Raw genomic sequence first — 20,359 nt, 5'->3', positions numbered from 1 at the left:
TAGTTGACCATCATCACTCATTAAGGTTAATGAGTGACCACTTTGCAAGGGTATATCATCCTAGTGAGATTACACCTTTAACATATCAGACACTAATGTGGGAACAGAGGTGAATGAATTGGAGATTCTTTGGATATTGCAGAATCCCAATGTAAAACAGTTGTTTTATTAGATAGGATATCAGCTAGGGTTTTGCGAGAATGTGCAAGGGTAATGCCTTTGACTAGGCTCTTTAATTTAAGTCTCAGCTCTGGTAGAGTTCTAAGGGAGTGGAAAGAAGGCAAAATAATTCCCTTGCATAAGGGAGGTGCTAAGACTACAGCAGCAAATTACAGACCAATCAGTATCTCAGGCATGATGGAAAAATAGAAAAATTGGTCAAAAAGAGAATTCAAGAATGGTACATCAAAATATGATACTATATGAGGGTCAGCATGGCTTTGTGAAGGATCAGTCATGCCTTAGTAATTGACTAACTTTTTTATAATAGAACTAACAGCTCAGTTGGATAAAGGAAATGGCTACATGATGATTTGGTAGATTTTGCAAATGCATTTCACAGAATACCACATGGAACTCTGTTATGCAAATTAGAACAAATGAGAATGGATATGACACTGGTTAAGTGGATAAGAGGGTGGCTGCTGGACAGATATCCAAAAGTGGTATACGGAAGGACAGAATCGAGGTCAAAACAGGCAACTAGTGGTGTGCCGCAAGGTTCCGTGATGGGACCATTGCTGTTTAATTTGTACATAAATGATACAAGAAGTAACCTAAAAGGAAATATTCAGTTGTTTGCTGATGATGTGAAATTAGGTATAATAGTAGTTAATCATGGTGATGTGGAGAGTTTGCTGGACGATTTAAATAGGCTGTCAGTAGGGCAAAAGATAATGGGTATCAGTTTAATGTGAAGAAATGTAAAGCGATGTATTTTGGGACAAACAGATTACAAGCTGTGTATCACATTGATGGCACTGCACTCCAGGCAATAGATGAAGCTAGAGATTTAAGGGTGGTGGAAGACAGAGAGTTAATGTTTAGAGGACATATTGCTAAGGTAGCCCAAAAGATTATTTGGCTATTCAAGAACATATCAACAAGAAGAGATAAGAAAGTTGTTATTCCTCTTTATAAAGCCTTGATACACCCACATCGGGATTACTGTGCTCAAGTCTGGTCCTCTGGATTTCTTGGGGGATGAGGAAGTGGTGTAGAGCAGTGTTCTTCAACCTTTTTTCACCTGCGGACCGGGGAAAATAGGAGAAATATTTCACGGACAGACTGATGGCTAAGACAGAAACATAAACCAATGTAGATAGCATTTTATTTATTAAATCCAATGTTATAAAATTACAATTTTTAGCTAGTGCGACATCTGCTGCTTAGAGGTTAGAAAATATGATATATATGCGTGGCTGGATCGTTGTTTCTGAGAGACGAAGAAATTTTTGGCGGACTGCCAGGAAATTTCTGCAGATTCGCAAATTCCACAGCCGGTCCGCAGACCACAGGTTGAAGAACAAGGGTATAGAGGATTCAGAGGCAAGTGACCAAGATGGTGTGTGGTTTGTGGAATGTTCCCTATGAGGATAGATTGAGGGTGTGCAAACTGCAGAAGTTAGTTGATAGGAGAAAAAGAGGAGATATGATAGAAACATTTAAGTTGCTTAAAGGGTTTTATAGGATACATGCAGAGGGAAATGTTTCAGCACTTGGCTAGAGAGGAGCAGAACAAGAGATCATCCCTAGAAGTTGAATAAAGGTGTTGTTAATAGGGGTGTGAAGATTAGATTTTTTGCTTGGAGAGTTTTGAATGAGTGGAATAGATTGCCAGAGTCAGTTGTGAGTGCTTTGTCTGTTAATGGGTTCAAGGAGAGTATGATAGATTGTGTGGATAGATTAGGTCTCCTGTGATGAGTCTTTGGACTCCATGGAAGTGCCCGTGATCAAAAGACCTGATCAAGACAATATATATTGAAATCATAATTTCTTTCTTTTACATGTTTTCTCATCATTGCTATAATCTGTTGTAATATCCTCACAATATTAGCAATCTAATCTGTCTTCTCTCTCTCTCTCTCTCATTCCCACGTCAAAATTCCTTCAAACATATACCATACATCTCATCTTTGTCTGCCAAATTTCAAAACCTCACACTTTGCAACACGTTTTAGTGGAAGCAACTGGCAGCTCACCTGTCCACTCAGAAGCCACAACATCTGCTCTATGTTCTCCCTCAGAAAAAACAGGGATGCAGAGGACATTTCATTTGAGACTATCCAGGGTGAAGCAGAGGCTAATGAAAAAAATATACATTTGGTTGCGCTACATGCAGGGGTGAAAGAGAGAATGTGGATAGCATGCATTGTCGAATTAGCACAATGAATGCAGGATGAGTAATTATTATGTGGCGGGGGGGGGGAGGCTTTACCTATGCACCCATAATTGAAGTCTCCTGTAAAAATTACTTGTTATGTAATTAATAATAGAATTGTTAAGGAAATCGAATTTATAGCTAATAAGAGATAAATGTTGAAAGTTTTCCCACTTGGTTATACTATAAATTAAAGACGCCTAGAAATTATATTCTTGGTTTAATCCTTTTTCCAAGTGTAAGCAAACAAAGTTTGCACGTGAAGTAACTTCTGATAAGACCTCAATAAAGGTCGAAACTGGTCTGGGTAGTGACCTTTCCCATAATGCATAGCATTATACATGTCTGTAAGGATATGTGTGATTTGCATTATGGGATACTAAGGCAAGTGATGTGAAGTCATTAGCCTCTATATACGAGTTGCCCAGTCGTGAAGTTACTTTACGTGCAAACTTTGTTTCTTATACTTGGAAAAAGGATTAAACCAAGAATATAATTTCTAGGCATCTTTAATTTATAAAAAGAGATAACTGCTGGAGACACAATGTTATGGATGTGACTGGATCTGGAATGGATATGAACTGAGTCATTTTGATAAGCAGGTGACAGACACAGATACTAGCTGCTGAATTAGAAACTGTAGATGTACATAAACATAACGTATGCAGCATACATGCTGCATAATAATTAGTCGCATGCATCACTACATGTTCTAGGCAACTATTTAGGAATGCTGCTAGTCAGTAATCATCAATAGTCATGATTATAATGGGGTGAAACAAAGGATCTTTTGGAGTTAGATAAAGGGCTTATTGTAAATGCCTGTCAGGCTGGAGCTGCAATTTTGAAAACTGCATAGCAGACAAGTTTTTCAAAAGATGAACTATTCCAGATGTTTAATCAGTAGAAAAATAACTTGCATCGCTTGTCTAAGAGGTGTGACTCTGATCCCAAGATAGTCTGTCAGGAACAAGATTAGTGTTGTGTGAGATGGTACAGACAAACGGAACTTCCTGTCAACAATTGACAAGCATTTAACGAAGACTGTTTCTGATTCATATCTCACTAAATGATGTGCAGAGAATTGAAGATGATCAGAATTGGAAGCTGCATGCCAATACAGAAACCACTGATTTCTGCAAAGAATTGGAAGGTTCAGCTACAGTGATGTCAGGAACTCTGTGACTGGACACTGAAAGACTGGGAAAAAAATCATGGGGTCCAAAATTACCAACTTTCTCTTTATTCCCTTTTTTGTTTATTTATTATTATATCACACCTCCAGGGAGTCCAAAGACTCATCGAGGGAGGGTATCAACTCTACAACTGTTTGTCTTATTACTCCACCAACCTTCATCATCTAACACCAACGCCATCTACCACCACTAGTGCCTTTACAGACAATCACAAACATCCACGCCCATGGCAGGATTTGAACCCATGGCCTTTTGGCTGGAGAGCGGATATGCTAACCGCTCGGCCAACCAGGCCGGCAAAATCACTGAATGGAGGCGCCGGGCATCGATCCAAGTACCTCTCGCATGCTAAGCAAGCGCTCTACCATCTAAGCTATGCCCCCTTATTCTTATTCTTCCTTTTTCGTATTAGGCCTATTGGTCTGTTACGGAGCTATCCTAAGCCCTTTCAAGCCATACCCGTACCAAGGATAAGGTGGCTAGCCCTATGCTTCCCAGTGTGTCCAATGTCTGTAGATGCTGGTTTGCCTACTTGCAGGAGAAAATCCCCCAGATAAACTGGGGAGAAAAACCCTGCAGTCCACGCCCAAGACTGGCTAAATCTATGTCCGAGAGAGATCCTAAGCTCCTCACATCAGTGATGGGAATCGAATCCAGGTTGTGAAGCACATAGCCACTCGACTAACCATGTGGACTTGTTTATTTATTAAACTGAAAAAAAAAAAAAGCAACATAAGGTGAGTAAAGCACTAAAAGCACTTGAGCATGTACGATTGTTTTAAGAGTAGAAACACTTTAACCTAGTGAATTTAGTCAGTAGTGAATGCAGATTCTGCTTCTGGGAGTAGTTAATGAAAAATATTATCATTATTAACCTCTGACTTCCATGGAGTCAGAGACTCATCCTTTTCGTTCTCCAAAGATAGGTCAGCAGCTTGCTTTAGATCTTTGGGCAATAACGATTGGAAACAGAGAATAAAAGAAAACCCTTCAGTCCTTTTCCTTCCCCAAAGAAAGAGCCCCTTCCATTACACTGTCTATGGTAATTATCTCGTATTATCAATATAAATTTCATTTCCTTACTTCCCTATAACTTCTATTATTAATTATGTAACAAGTAATTATAACCTCCGTGGAATCAGACTCATACTTCGGAAATATTTATTGGTAATTTTAATATTTTTGCTAATATGACTTACCTAAAATGTTTATTTTATAATCAAACAAAGCAAACATCTAGGGAAGTAATCTCCCTGCCAGCAGGTATCCATAAGGTGGCGCAGGGGGGAAGGGGGAACGGGAGGGTAATGGAAGTTGTCCCTGGATGTAGCGTTATCCTTGAGCATAGCGAGGGATTTCGGGTGTCGCATTCCCTTGATAAGTCATTGCTTGCAAATTAAAAATGCACTACTTTGTCTTTATCAGACAAATAAACATAATGTACAACCTTTATCAAGCTTTCTTCAATACACAAACACGTATTATTCTTACCTTCGAACTCCTTGTTCATTGGATTCCATTTCGTTCCTAGCTCCGTTAGCCATCGCTAGTTGCCGATAAGAGAACAGCAGTAACGGCAGGTGATAATTACATTTCAGACAGACCATACACTGGCATACTGTTTACGGGAAAATGGCACGGTGCAAACGCACAAATGTATCAGTACAGAAAATTCGGATCTATACAAATACGTATACATACACTAACTAGTGGTCTTGGCATATTTCACATTTATGATTTTACAATTAAGCATCGTCATCTTGAACACTTTTCACAGTATACTATCACAGCCGTTACATAATACAGTAGTACTTCACCTAACGTTATCGCTAAGTACATCGATCAATATTCGATAACCAAATACAAGGCCGTCTGGACAATACATTACTAACACTGACCTTCAACAAGCAAAAAATGAATAAATAAATAAATAAATTGCAGATTATAGTTACTTAATTCATGAAAATAAATAATTCAATTTCAAAAAACTCGTCAGGCGCAAAATCGATTTACTCAAGCTATTTACTATTTACTTAGGCACGTCTGTAGCGAATTTGGAAGATACTCGAAATTACTCGAAAGGTACAATGGGAAGTTGTACCTTTCGAGTAAAAATGAAAAACACCTTCGTTCAATCCTGATGAGAGTAATCATAATATGGGCTTTTTCAGTTAAATGTGAGTTAGTTGATCTCACACAGTAGTAGCAGGGTTGTCATCCCGCAAATCGTCCAAATACGCCCAATTTACAGACAAAAAAATACTATTTGGTGATTAAAAAAAAAAAAAAAAAAAAAAAAAAAAAACTATTTGGCATCCTGGTTGGCCGAGTGGTTAGCGTATCCCCTCTCCATCCAAAAGGTTGCGGGTTCGAATCCCACCGTGAGCATGGATGTTTGTGATTGTCTGTGAAAATAGTGGTGGTGGTAGATGGCGCTGATGTATATAATGAAAGTAGTTGCGGTTAGTGGAGTGGTGGAGACGGAGAGTTATTGAGCAGGTGCCCTCCCTCGGTGAGTTTTTGGGCTCCCTGGAGGTGTTATATAATAATAATAATCTGTAATAGATGGCGCTGTGTGTAAACGCCGCAATTCCTAAACCATGGGCCTACGACCGAAGTTTAACAACGATTAGTTATTTGTTTTACGCCTTATTGTGTTTCTAAAGTTTTTTTAAACTTTTTTTTATTTGGTTATTTCTCGAGATTTTGCTCTCTTGGTTGGTGATTATATGTGTACTAACTACATTCTCAATAGCACTAAAAGAATTCTGCTGATCTTTGGGGAATGAAAAGGGGGGTTTCATTTCTAGCAGAGAGGAATTATGCTAATAAAAATGTATATTTTCGGAAGATAAAATGTTTTATGGGTCCAGAGAATTATTTTTAAGCTAGAACTCCTTTTCCAGTCGGAAAATTGAGATATATCCTAATTTAAAACAGTTTTCTGGACCAGTCAGAAAACTTTCTTGTCCGAAATTAAAGTTTTTTCTTGCAGTCGACACTCAAATTACTGCAACCCAGCCAATGCTTCACAAGTGTCATTAGCTTTTGGAAACTCGTTCCTGCAATTTTGTACTATCTTGGAGGACAGACCACACGTTTTAACGCTTCCAACAGATAAACACACTGAAACACGAGAGACATTAACTTAGTTGCCTCCAGCTAATTTAAGGAATTTTGATCAAAGTCGGGAAATGACATTTATATCCAAAGCACCAGACTGCCTAAAGAAAAACCAAGATAAGGTTCGATTCCAGTCCCCAAGTCCAGAAAATTTTTCAAGCTATTTTCCAGGGGCGAATTCTCCATGCTTGTTGTGCAAGCTCATTAATTGAGAAAGAATATTTATTTGTTAATAAATGCATGCATTTATAAGCATTCCATTTAGGCTTTTATATTTGTAGACAGAAGACGTCTTCAGCTTGCGTGGCAATAATTGAGCTTTGCGTTGTGTATCGAAGGCCGATGCTTGCTCGTCTAGCCAAAGCTACCTTGGCTTTCTCAGTTGTAGCAGCTTCCAGGTCATGATATCACAGCAACATTGTGATTTCATGTGCGCGCAGAGCCATTTCATGTGGTCTCACTCTGTTGTTTAAACACGGGCCATACGCAGTCAACGTAGCTCTAGCCAGTGAGCTTCAGCCAGCCTTTAGAAGTGTGCGTGTTGCTTGGGAAAATTAAGTTACAACCAACTTTTTATGACGATGTTATTGACCAGTTCATAAAGAACCATAAGGTAGAATTTGTATTCAAGTAGCTAATTGAAAAGATAGAATATCACTTGTAAAATAAATGTTGAATTTGTGTGATTAAATGTACATACATTTCTAAATATATAGTTTTAAATGGTCAGTAATTCATTATTCCGCTAATCAGACTTCAATCACGCCTCTCACTCCCTGAATGATAACAAGAGCAAGCGTGAATTTCAAGACCAGCATTCACCCCTGCTATTTTCGGCCTATTCCCTGAGTAAATCAAAATCTTGCACGAGAGGGAAAGTTTTCTGCAGTAATCCCTCTTGTAAAAGCCTCGATGTTTTTATATCTTGGGCATACTTTCAGAGGTTTGAAAGACAGAGACTGCCTGCTCACCAGTCATCAAAATGTCATGGCTAAAGGAACTTTGCCTATCCCATTTGGGAAAGAAGTCATAAGATGATTCATTTATTTTTTTTATAACAGTTCGCAACATAAATTTAAGAAAAATAAAAATAAACTGTTATCTATCCCTAAGATATCTTCACCATATGCCTGGGAGATTGAGAGGCCGTACAAGTTCTGGGTCATCCTGCATTACAGGGGTGACAGGCATAATCAGTATATCCGTGATTCAATACATAACAAGTTTTGGCAAGGCATACATTATGTTTTGAGTATGTTGCTGCTCACATGAAGAATGTGTTTGGTGCACTCAGGATTTAATCTTGGGGGGGGGGGGGGGCTGAGCACTCAAGATTTAATCTCGGGGAGAGGGGGGGGATAGTTAACTATACGATTTGAGAATACGCACTACGCATTGCATACGACCTATGACTAAGCATCTGCAGTGATCGCCAAACATGATACACATAATCTCCTTTGGCCCGGCTCGGGCAAACGAAGTAGCGCTCGGTCCGACGGAGCAATACCTCGTTCGCCTCGCGTTCAAGTGGCCGTGATTCTCGAGAGCTATAGGGTATTCCCACCTTGTGGTGGGAATTAGCCGTCACCGTATGACGGCTAATTCATAAGTAGTGTAGAAATAGAAGACACGACAAAATATAAATTAAAAAATATAATTTTAATTAGGAAAAGATTTTTGGAAAATTTTCTAGTTTTTTTTCTTTTTCTTTTCGTGGGCCAGGGCCCCTGGGCCTCCTCCCTGGGTGCGCCACTGCTATAGAAGTAAAATACACTTCAGTTTTCAGTAAACTTAAATTGTAGGCTTCTGAGAAACTTCTGAGGCAGTGAGCTTTACAAGCTGCAAAAGATATCAGTTCGTAGATGTTCTAATTAAAGAAAAAATTAACTATTGGAAATATATTCTTTAAGAAAATTTGGAGGGAAAAAATGAAATAACCAAGTTACTAATTATTATTTTTGATATGTTCCTTTAAAAAATGGCGAATACTTTCCTTTATTTTTGTTTTTATACACTAACTGTCAAATGGTTTTTCTATCAGAAATTACGATTAATACACATACCGAACACTGAATTACACTTTTATTTAATACATTGTTGGACATCCTGTAGTCTGATTACAGCACCTATGCGGTTAGAGATAGATTCAACAAGGTGATGGATTGCATCCATCTCTACAACATACCAGTTCACCAGACAGTCCTAACTGACTCAGATTTGATGGAGAGGACTTTGCCTGACAGGTCTGTTTTTCTAACATGTCCCATACATTGTCAATAGGGTTCAGATCCGGGTTTTGTAGTCGCCAGGAAAGATGGCGGAAGTCGTCATGTTCGCTGAACCACTGCTGTACAATTCTTGAACGATAGACAGTAGCATTGTCGTCCATGAAGCAACCGTCACCTGGTGGGAGAAAAGTCTACATTGATGGATGGACTTGATCAGCAGCAACAATGTTCAGATATTCCTTGGAAGATACCCAACCTTCCAGCAATATCAGGAGACCCATTCGTTGCCAACAGAACATGCCCCACTCATGACACCGCCTCCAGAATCTTGAGTTCTGTTTACAACGCAATATGGGTTTATTGATTAATGGGGCTCTGCCAAACTCTCTCCCTACCATCGGTACAGAAAAAGGTGTACCATGACCCATAAGACCATATGATATTTTTCCAGTCATCCAATGTCCAGTCGCGGTGTTCCTGTCACCACTGCAGACGAATTATCTGGTTCAGTGGATTCCATATAGGCATGCCACATACTGATTCTCTACAATTCCCTGTACATAGTTCGGTGAGATATGGGTTGGGAACAACATTCATTAAATGCTTTGGTCAACAGCTGCACAGAACAGAAAGTTCCGTTTGTCCATATTTTTATCATAAAGTGATATTATTTTACTAAACCCCGAAAAATAATTATCTTAAACTTTGAAAAATATAATATTTCCATATTACATTCCAGGATGCTTTTCTAAGCGGTTTTACAAGAGATCAACTAACCCGTTCCCAAGTTAGTCAATCTCTTGCACAGGACATAAAGTTTTTCTCTGGAAACTGGAGATTTTAATTCTGCTGCAGAAAATCTACATAGAATTCGCACTATTTCAGACAATTAATCTTGTTAAGATTAGGATTAGGAACCACGACGTGGCAGCACCTGTCATCCCTAAACACCTATTAAAATTATTTATAGTCTATGGCTAGAAAAAAAAAATCAGCTAATGTCTTTTATTTCTTTATACGGAGCAGGCGAGGTCTTTTAACCCTACCTAGCTTTTGGAGACGAGACTGAGTGAGCAGTTCAATCTCCACCGGTAGCAAATCAGAGATAGCTGGCCCATGTCTATCATTAATGATAGCAGCCACCGATGAAGAGGCTGGCAAACAAGTGCTGCCATCTCTTGGTACATAACCCTATCATGATATGTTGCTGTTTGAAATAATGTGGGTACTACGGTCGAATTTCTTGAGTTAATGGGACGATAAACCCGAGTTTCCGGCAGAAAAAACCGCATGCTCATGCCAGAGATCGACTAACTCGGGAACCGGTAGAAAATACGGCTTAGAAAAAAGTTTCTTCAGTAGGCGACTAGACTCGAACCTAAGTCTAATTTTCGAACGACTAAGCGCAGAAGACGCAAGTTCCACTTCCACTGAGCTACATAGGCCTTGACTAGGTATTGCTGATTTGAGTTTGGCTGTCATACAGTTCCCATAAGTTAGATAGGGTCAAACTACTACATTTACTTTAACTGAAGAATAAGACTTTAACGGATTTATCCATAACAAAAATCAGTTGATGCCTTTTATTCCTTATAAGGGTAGGCAAGCTGTTTTAACCCTATCTAGCTTTGAAGACTGATTGGGCTGTTCACTATTGGCTACTAGTCAGGAGAAAGAGAGAGAGAGGTAGCCCAAGACTATCACTAATTATAAGTGGCACCGATGAAGCGACTGGCGCATAAGTGTTTCTATATCTTTATTCCTAATCCTAACAGAATATGTTAGTCTTCAATAGTCTGTGTTCTGTGATCAGCACATGGACCAAGGATTTGAGCATATCACAAGGATCTGATCCTTGTGGTATGCTCATCACCTTAAATCTTGCACTCATATCCTACATAAACTACTTTTTGAAATGTGTCAGTGAGCTATTGTCCACGCTAATATTTTATAATCCAATCCTATATTCTCCATGTTATTATTATTATTACTTGACACCTCCAGGGAGTCCAAAAACTCATCGAGGGAGGGAGGGCATCTACTCTACAACTCTGTATCCACCATTCACAATCCACCAACTACAACGAACTGAAACCACACCAACGCCATCTACCGCCCACCACCACCTAGTATTTTCAGAGACAATCACAAATACCCATGCCCACGACGGGATTCGAACCCGCAGTATTTTGGCTGGGGAGCAGATACTCTAACCACTCGGCCAACCAGGCAGACAAAAAAGATTCCTGTTCTCACGATAAGAATCGAATTTACAATCATTGCACCTTTTTCCAATTGTTCAGCATAATGTACCATCATTTTGTTCCATTTGGGCAACAGAGGAACCTTAAATGTTATTCAAAATTCGCGCTGTAATTTATTTTCTTATTTTATTTTTAAAAAGAATCAAAAAATATATATATATATATATCCATAATTATGGGTATATATATATATATATATATATATATATATATATATAAATACAATGTTTAACTCAGGAACTCAGAAAATATTGACCATGGAACACAATACACAGTAATATGAGGATTAATAACATGAGATGACAGTAGATGTCGGTCACTCTTGTCATTTCATGTCGAATTTTGTCTAGGATTTCACTGAAGTTACTGCAATGATCATTGATTTATTGTTTTAAAAAAACAGCACTAAAAGAATGCTGCCTCCTCTTTTTGGGAATAATAAGACTTATTTATTCATGTAATTTTAGAATGTATTTATCAAAGGAATATTTTTTTTCCTCATAAAATACGTAAATCTGCGTGCTTAAAAGTGTCTTCCTTCTCCCTTGTGTACTGTATAATGAGAAATACCTTTTCAAATGAAAGTGAATTAGCGAGCCTGTTGTGGACATGGCATGTTTATTCTTCTGGAAACTCGATCATCCTGTAAAACTGAATTGAGAGAGAGAGAGAACAATAATGTAATTAACAAATATGACATCATACACTGTCTCATACCTTTCACCCATAATACCAAGTGACTCACCCCAACTCAATTCTTGCTTAAGTCGATTCAGACACTAATATAGCTCTCACATTTTAGTAGATCGATGTATGATGATTATCTTATATGCTGACCATGCAAATAATTTTCCTGTCTCCATCTGCATATTTTATAGCCCAACAAAAAGCGAGGCATGACTATGAGGTTCATATTTACAGTCTATTCACATTTCAGCTAAAGTTTTAACTATTGTAACAGCCATTTCTCATCGATGCCAGTTCTATCTGAAAGCTGCATACTTTAGAAAGTATGCATACTTTACTGCATACGTTTGATAAAAGGCATCAAACGGGAAATATCTTGAAGTAGTAGAAGAAAATTAAAGCAATGAATACTGTCGTCTTTGATGGATGGTGGTTATTAGGGGAAACACTCATTTAATTTGGGATTTTAAGATATCAAAAAAAGTTTTTTAAAAAATCGCCTAACGCCTTTTATTTCCTTATAGGGAGTAGGCGAGGCCGTATAGCCCTATTTAACTTTTTTTTTTTTTTTGAGACTGAGTGGGAAGTTCAATCTTCACTGGTAGCCAATCAGAGCTGGCCCAAAGCCATTACTAATTAAGCGGAACGCAGTGAAGAGACGACACGAGCAAGTGCCACCATCTCGTGGTTCTTAACCCTAACAATGCTTTTAATGTCTGAAATAGTGTGGGTTCTACGGTGGATTTTTTTTTATTTTACTGCACGAAAAACCAGAGTTTCCGGGAGGAAAACCCACTTAACTCATGCTAGAAATTGACTAACTCGGGAACCGGTCGAAGAAAAGGCTTAATAAAAGTTTCTCTAGTCGGCGACTAGAATCGAACTGAGGACGCTATTTTTTCTGGCGGATAATGGGTTTACACTGCGATTTGTTAAATGTTCCTAAATTTACATAACACCATTTTATTTGTTATAAATAAATCCACTGCTTTTTATTCTTTTATTTCGACCGTCATCGAAAGCTGGGAGTATTGCTCTATATGATTAGAGGTATCGGGGGAGAGAGAGAGAGAGAATACGGCATAAATACCGTTAATTTGTGATCCAAACCCTAATATTCGTACTCCAGTCTGAAATATGGTGTTTTACGATCGGTTTTCTGATATGAGAATTAAAAATCCCAGATTTCCGGGGTGGGTAAAACCTACTAGATGGCGCCACAGATCGCGTGAATCGGGAAGTGTTAGTTTAGGAAAGTCACATCAGGCAACTAATATGTCTAAATAGAAGGTAATTAGTCATGTAAAGCAGAATGTTTGTGTTTGTGCAATATGTGAAATTAGGAACCATGGAAATTTTCAGTTCCACCCTAATTATGTTTAAGAAAAATTCCACATGTTAATGAACACTCTGAACAAAATGAAAATATGAATCCATGTCCAAACGGAATTATAGGATATTTTCCATGAATAATAATAATAATAATGAACACTGAGTGGTCAGAACTGAAAGACTTAAATATATGAATGATTACAGAACGAGAGAAACAGACAGTGATGTGAAATAAAGTGACGTAATTGTAGTTCTGAAAGGCGTTGGTTAAGACAGAGGTCAGTTTTGAGAGTTTGTTTACTAGAACTCTGAGAATAGATAGAAGAATCGAAGTTCTTAACAACCTAGTGGTTTTCTTTAAGAACAGAGATTCTGCTTTGTGAAATTCTGCTCACGATACACAGCTTCCCTCATTCAGTCACATCAATTAGCAAGTGTCCTCTTCAGTACTTGGTACATAGACAAATCCGTCAATATTTTTTCTGCTTTCACGATCAGGTTTGAATGAGGATGCCATACGTTTCTATATTTCATCCAGTGTTTTGGGAGCAACTTCATGGTCTGCATTTTCAGAAAAGACTGCAGCAATCTGGTTCATTCTAATGCCTTTCTAAGCACTAGAATATGAACCATAAGAATAGAAAAAGAATAAGCGATACATTTCTGAAGCTGATCCGAAATGATAATAACCGATACACATAATTTAAACATGATCCTGATAAGAATAACAAATACATATAATGTGAACATGATCTCGAACTGGCTGCATACTAATCTAAAATAATTAATAATATTCCATTAAACCTCCAACATGAATGCTTACTAATCTTATATACAGGCTCTGTCCAAAAAGAAACCCAACGTTTCGAAAATAGAAGAAACTAGTGGCGCCACCTGTTTTATCTTTTTGTTGTCGAAAACGGCAACCTTCATTAGCGTTGTGTTTATGATATTTGTTTCATTAGAAGCCGAGTTATAGTACCAAGAGTGACAGTGTGTTTTGACGAACGGTCGGAAAACGAGTTTCAAGCAGAGAGCTGCGATTGGCTTTTGTGTTAAACTTGGTAAAAGTTTTACCGAAACGCATCAAATGCTTCAAGAAGCATATGGTGATGAATGCTTATCCCATACTCAAGTTTACGAGTGGTTTAAGCGATTCAGAGTGGTCGTGAGACGCTTGAGGACGACAAAAAGCCGGGCCTTCAAAAAATTGGACTGAGCGAAGTTAACATTCAAAACGTGCGTGATTTCATCAAAGAAAACCCGAAATCGTCCGTGAGATTGACTGAAGATGAATTGTGGATTCCAAAATCAACTGTGCACAACATTTTGATCGAGAGTTTAGGCCTTCGTAAATTGAATTCGCGATTTGTTCCCCACAAGTTGACCGACGACCAAAAAATGTATCGAATTGAATACTGCAAGGACCTCATTAAAACCGCTCGTAAGGACTCAAATTTCCATAAAACGATCGTTACTGGTGACGAAACGGTGTTTTGAGTATGAGCCCGAAACAAAGCACAAGCGTGCTGAGTGGAGACCACCAGAAGAGGGGCATCCAAAAAAAAGTCGCTTGGAGAAGTCAAAAGTAAAGACAATGCCGACTTGTTTCTACGATTCCAAGGGCATCATCCACAAAGAATTCATTCCGCCTGGCCAAACGGTCAGCGGTGAGTTTTATCTCAAAGTTTTGAAGCGATTAATAGCGAGAATTCGTTGCGTACGGCATGAATATCGTGACGACCGGCTGTTCGTCAAAACACACTGTCACTCTTGGCATTACAACTGGGCTTCTAATGAAACAAAGGTCAAAAACAGTTGACACAACACTAATGAAGATTGCGGCTTTCGACAACAAAACGATACAACAGGTGGCGCCACTAGTTTCTTCTATTTTCGAAAAGTTCGGTTTCTGACAGAGGGTGTATATGAAAGGGCTTCGCATCAATATTGCTATGCCATCCGAAGAAAAACCGTTGTAAATTCTCAGTTTCTGAATAAAAGAACTTTTTTAAGCCTTTCGTCCTGGTTCCCTGTTTGTCGATCGAACAAGTATGGTTTCCTACTGGAAATAAGACTATTAATTCCCAACTCAAGAAATTCGACAGTAAAAGAGCTTACACAATTTTAGACAGTAATATATAGATAGGGCTAAATGGCCTCGCCTACTCCCCGTATACGGGAATAAAAAGGAGTTAGCTGTTTTTTTTTTTTTTTTTTATATAGTATTACGGTTATGGACGAAATTAACAGTTATGGATTTTATTGAATTTTATCATTGAATATTGAGCAAACATATGTTGTGTCATAGTTGTAACCAAAGACGGGGTGCACTGAAGCCAAAAGTTATAATTTTAAATTCACAGCCTTTCCACTCCCTTTGGAAATGATAAAACGCTAGAGGATTGAGGAGATAATGAAAACTATGTTCTATAAAACAACTCTATAGAAAAATCAAATAAAAAATAAAAAATCTTACAACGAAATATAAATTTTACAGCTGGCCTGGTTGGCACATCCATTCTCCAGCCAAAAGGCTGTGGGTTCGAATCTCGCCCTGGGCATGAATGTTTGTGATTTTCTGTGAAAATACTAGATGGCGTTGGTGTAGATGATGAAGTTCGCTGTAATTGGTGGAGACGGAGAGTTGTAGCATATGTACCCTCTCTCTCAATGAATCTTTGGACTCCCTGGAGGTGTCACGTAATTAAAAAAAAAAATCAGCTAACGCCTTTTTTATTACCGTATAGGGTAATAAAAAGGAAGTAGGCGAGGCTGTTTCAGTCCTATCTAACTTTTGGAGACTGAGTGGGCAGTTCAATCTCTACTGGTAGCCAATCAGAGATAGCTGGCCGAAGGCTATCACTAATTAAGTGGCATGAAATGAAGAGAGATGGCTTAACAAGTGGCGACATCTCGTGGTCCCTAACACTAACACAATATATTTAATGTCCGAAAATAGTGTGGATTCTACGGTCGATTTTCTTGAGTTTACGGGACGAAAAACTCGCTTGCCCGTGCCAGAGATCGACTAACTCGGGAACTGGTCGAAAAAAGGCTTAGAGAAATTTCTTCTAGTCACCGACTAGATTCGAAGCAGTCTTCCTTTGTGTGGTCAAGCGCTGTGGTGTGCAAACGCCATATCTACTGAGCTACACAGGCTCCACGTAATAATAATAATAATAATAATAATAATAATAATAATAATAATAATATTATTATTATTATTATTATTATTATTATTATTATTATTATTATTATTATTATTATTATTATTATTATTATTTTGTACTCCCTATATACGGGAATAAAAAGGCGTTAGCTAATTTTAATTTTTATTTTGGTATTTTGTTTGACATAAACGGAATTTAATATTCATGCATCAGTCAGTCAATGTTCATAAATTCATCATGGGAATATTTGTTTATTGAAGTCTTATCAGTTGAGAACAGACCGAAGAAAAGATACCAAGACTAAATCAGTGCAAAAGTTATATTTTTATGTACAAGAAGTAAAATGGTATCACCATATTATTAATTACTTTGGATCAGAGAACGTTGTAAAACGTTTTGAACATCTGCTGATTTTGTAATTTCTTAAAAAAAAAAAACAGGCTTAGCCAAAAAAAAAAAAAAAAAACGTGGAGGGATCGTGGCTGGCAGTCAAGTGGAATAGTACCTGTACAGAAAAAAAGGCAAAGCATAGACAAATAGACAAACTACACATTTGTTAGATAGCAGGAGAGACAGAGAGAGAGAGAGAGAAGGGGGGGAGTTGTGGAAATAAACTCTTGGATACGTCATCCATATAGACACACCTGGTCTCCTTGTTCTCCCCCCCCCCCCCCAGTTAACACTAACCATATCCTCTTGGTATGAACTGGCACAGCAAGTTGTAGCAGAATTCTGTGCAAGACTTAGTGATGAAACCTTCTGAAACCACCCCTGTCCAAAAAGAAACCGAACTTTGACAGAAAATAAAACACGGGCATATTATAATTATTCAAATCATTTATTTCAATCAATATACTCTCCCTCAGCTCTTTGATACAGCGTTTGGCACTGTCAATTAATTCGTTAAATGAGTTTTTTATATCGGTTTTTGGGATACTGTTGAGGGTCGTGGTTACTGCCACTTGAACGTTTTCAATGGTGTCGTATCGCTTTCCTTTCATCGGCAAATGAAGTCGGAGAAAGAGAAAGAAGTCACGGGGTGTTAAATCAGGTGAATACGGCGAGTGATCCAACACAAAATCTTGGTTTTTGCTCAAAAACTGTCTCACAATGTTCGAACGATGAGATGGTGCGTTATCGTGCAAAAGTGACCTGTTGCCTGCGTCACGATATACATGCCGTACGCGACGAATTCTCGCTATCAATCGCTTCAAAATTTCGAGATAAAACTAATCATCGACTGTTCGGCCAGGGTGTTAACTTCGCTCAGGCCCGTTTTTGGACGTCCCGGCTTTTCGTCGTCCTCAAGCGTCTCACGACCACTTTGAAATCGCTTAAACCACTCGTAAACTTGCGTACGGGATAAGCATTCGTCACCGTATGCTTTTTGAAGCCTTTGATGCGTTTCGGTAAAGCTTTTACCAAGTTTAACACAAAAGTCAATCGTAGCTCTCTGTTTGAAACTCATTTTCCGACCGTTCGTGAAAACACCCTGTCACTCTTGGCACTGTAACTCGGCTTCTAATGAAACAAATGCCATAAACAGTTGACACAACACTAACGAAGGTTGCCGCTTTCGATAACGAAAAGATACAACAGGTGACTCACTAGTTTCTTCTATTTTCGAAAAGTTCGGTTTCTTTTTGGACAGAGGGTGTATTACCATTACGTTCAGTAAATGTACTATATAGTAGATAGCTAGCCCGTGGAACAGTTTTATTGTAATATATTATATAGAGACATTTGATGTTCGATGGACTTTCGGAATTTCAACCCAAGAACTCAGAAAATAAGCAGAAAAAATCACATTATTTTCACCCAATAATACTAAGTATAGTTTGAAATCATGAGATGGTGGTAGGTTGTCTACGCTATTCCTGAGGTTTTAAAGTCATTAAGTGCCATTCATTCCTACTAATAACCAAAAAAGTTACGACTAAAAAAGATCTCCATTTTGGGAATAAAAAACTTCAGAGAATTTAAAATAAGGTCTTACATTAAATTCTTCGATCGTCATTTTCTTAGTCGTAAACATAAGCGGACAACCGCTTGTAGTTAGGGATTAGTATTTTAGTCTGTAACTGTTATAGCTGCGCATGTACTCGCGCAAGGCAACAACCCCAAGGCAGTCCACATGCGGTTCACAATGCGTAAGTTTCGCTGTTAGTAAGATGTCCTGAAAAGTGGCCAAATTCTCTTTAAAAAATCGAAAGAAAAAAAAAAAACGAAATTTCTAAAATCCATATATAAAAATTTTCTGAAAATACATCATGTAGCTCCTCAACTTAAAGAGAGACGTATTACTAGCTAGCATTATAAACAGAATTATAAATAAATTAGAAATCGTCATCAATCTGATGACGATTTCCCCGAAACGGTCAGTATACCACCTTCACCCATACAGCTGGTCATGTATATTACTTTTTTTTTTTTTTGCTTTTATTTCGGTTTTTTTTTTCATGCTGCATAATTTTTATGCTTTTTCTTTTTAATAGTTTCATTTTTGTCATTTATTTCCATGCACTTATAGGTTCTTATCTTCCACATATATTTTTCAAATTTCATGCTATTTTTCGTGCAATTTTAAATTCAGTATTGAAATTATCACTATCTGCACTCTTCACAATAGATTAAAAATATCGATTAAAGGTAATCAGTATTAATACATAGCCCACTGTTGCTATTTTTAGGAGCAACTCTATCCCATTCCACTATGCCTAGATTGGACTGAGGAGAGAGAAGCAAAGGAACCTACATAAGACATTTATTATAATTTTGACAAAACTTCCAATAAAATTTTTTCTTAGTTTTGTTAATTTTTTTCTTTACTTATTATAAGAACTATAATTTCATTGGTTTTGTTCAGAACGTTTCGGAGTTTTTAAATAAATGCACAAAGATAAGTTAATGCCTGGTATTGTACAAAATCTGGTCAACCTAAATGCTCTTCAACATGCCGACTATATATAGAGAGAGAGTATATCCTCCAAACACTCTTCATCGACTACTATATTGCATTTTCAGTGGTTCGTAACGAATATAAAGCACAAAAGTTAATTATATTGCTCAGACTTTATTTTCACAATAAATTTTAATGTGTGCCATCTCCAATTAATATTTCATCAAAATCCGTCTAAAGACTTAGGCCGATTTGCTAAGTTATTTGCTGAAAGATAAGCTGACTCAAACATGATTCATGTAGCTTAAAACTTTATAATTTCATAACAAATTTTATTAAATCAAGAAAATGTTAGGAATTTACCGTAATATTATATCCCTCTCTCCATATATATTTGCTTATACTCATCACATGTATTAATACAATAAAAAGTAAATATATGAATACTAATTAGAACGTATGGGGTTATAATCTTTCTTACAACTAATCTAATAATAACGTGAATTAAAAGTAATTTAAACATTCAGAATAAATAATTAGCAGTTCATTAAAATTATGAACATATGGAAGCAACTATTTTCTATAAAATACAGACTAGCAGCTTGAACAATTCGCTACATATTATCTTACCTAAGGCGCCTATGATGATATTGCTGATTTTCTTCTATAGCTAGTTTATTACTTGTCATGACTTCGGTTGTTCTTTTTCTGGGTTTAAATTGAGTACAGCGTACAACAATACGTTTCAGAATATCCGCCAGCTTAGTTCCCTTCCGAATAAATAATTAACTTAAATTTAAATGTATTAAAAACTGTCGACTTGTGAAACTACTCTAAAGCAGTTTTATTCCAAACACAAACAATAACAAAGCCTGCCAAAAGATGCTGAATCACGTGCCATTACGCAATAGTGAAACCGACTCACAAGGTCATGAGCAGAGCGTCGCACGTTACGTCATTCTGTATTCTTTTGACCAAGATTTATTATAATATCAATTATTTATTATTGATGTGTTTCAGGAATACAAAATTATATTGAAGACTATAGAGATGGTAATAATAAATGCGAAAAATGCA

At 37.5% G+C, this 20,359-nt stretch overlaps 1 protein-coding gene across 5 annotated transcripts in view; it reads right to left on the bottom strand.

Annotated features, from left to right (window-relative positions):
* Window positions 1-20,131, bottom strand: part of LOC150097035 ((Lyso)-N-acylphosphatidylethanolamine lipase-like) — a 111,355-nt gene extending 91,224 nt beyond the window's left edge. For 3 of the 5 annotated variants that reach the window (XM_090407820.1, XM_090407822.1, XM_090407824.1), the window contains exon 1: window positions 5,068-5,598. In XM_090407820.1, coding sequence (XP_090263946.1) covers window positions 5,068-5,183 — 116 coding nt within the window. In that variant the 5' untranslated portion in view covers window positions 5,184-5,598. Of the gene's footprint in view, window positions 1-5,067; window positions 5,599-19,912 lie in introns of those variants that run through there. The other 2 variants (XM_090407821.1, XM_090407823.1) reach the window with 1 other exon arrangement.
* Window positions 20,132-20,359: the final 228 nt, after the last annotated feature.

The sequence above is a fragment of the Typopeltis vanoorti genome, chromosome 18 (assembly GCF_054136105.1).
Source record: "Typopeltis vanoorti isolate ZY-2024b chromosome 18, IOZ_Tvanoo_1.0, whole genome shotgun sequence".
NCBI classification, from domain to species: Eukaryota; Metazoa; Arthropoda; class Arachnida; order Uropygi; family Thelyphonidae; genus Typopeltis; species Typopeltis vanoorti.
This window is presented reverse-complemented; position numbering and strand designations above follow the sequence as displayed.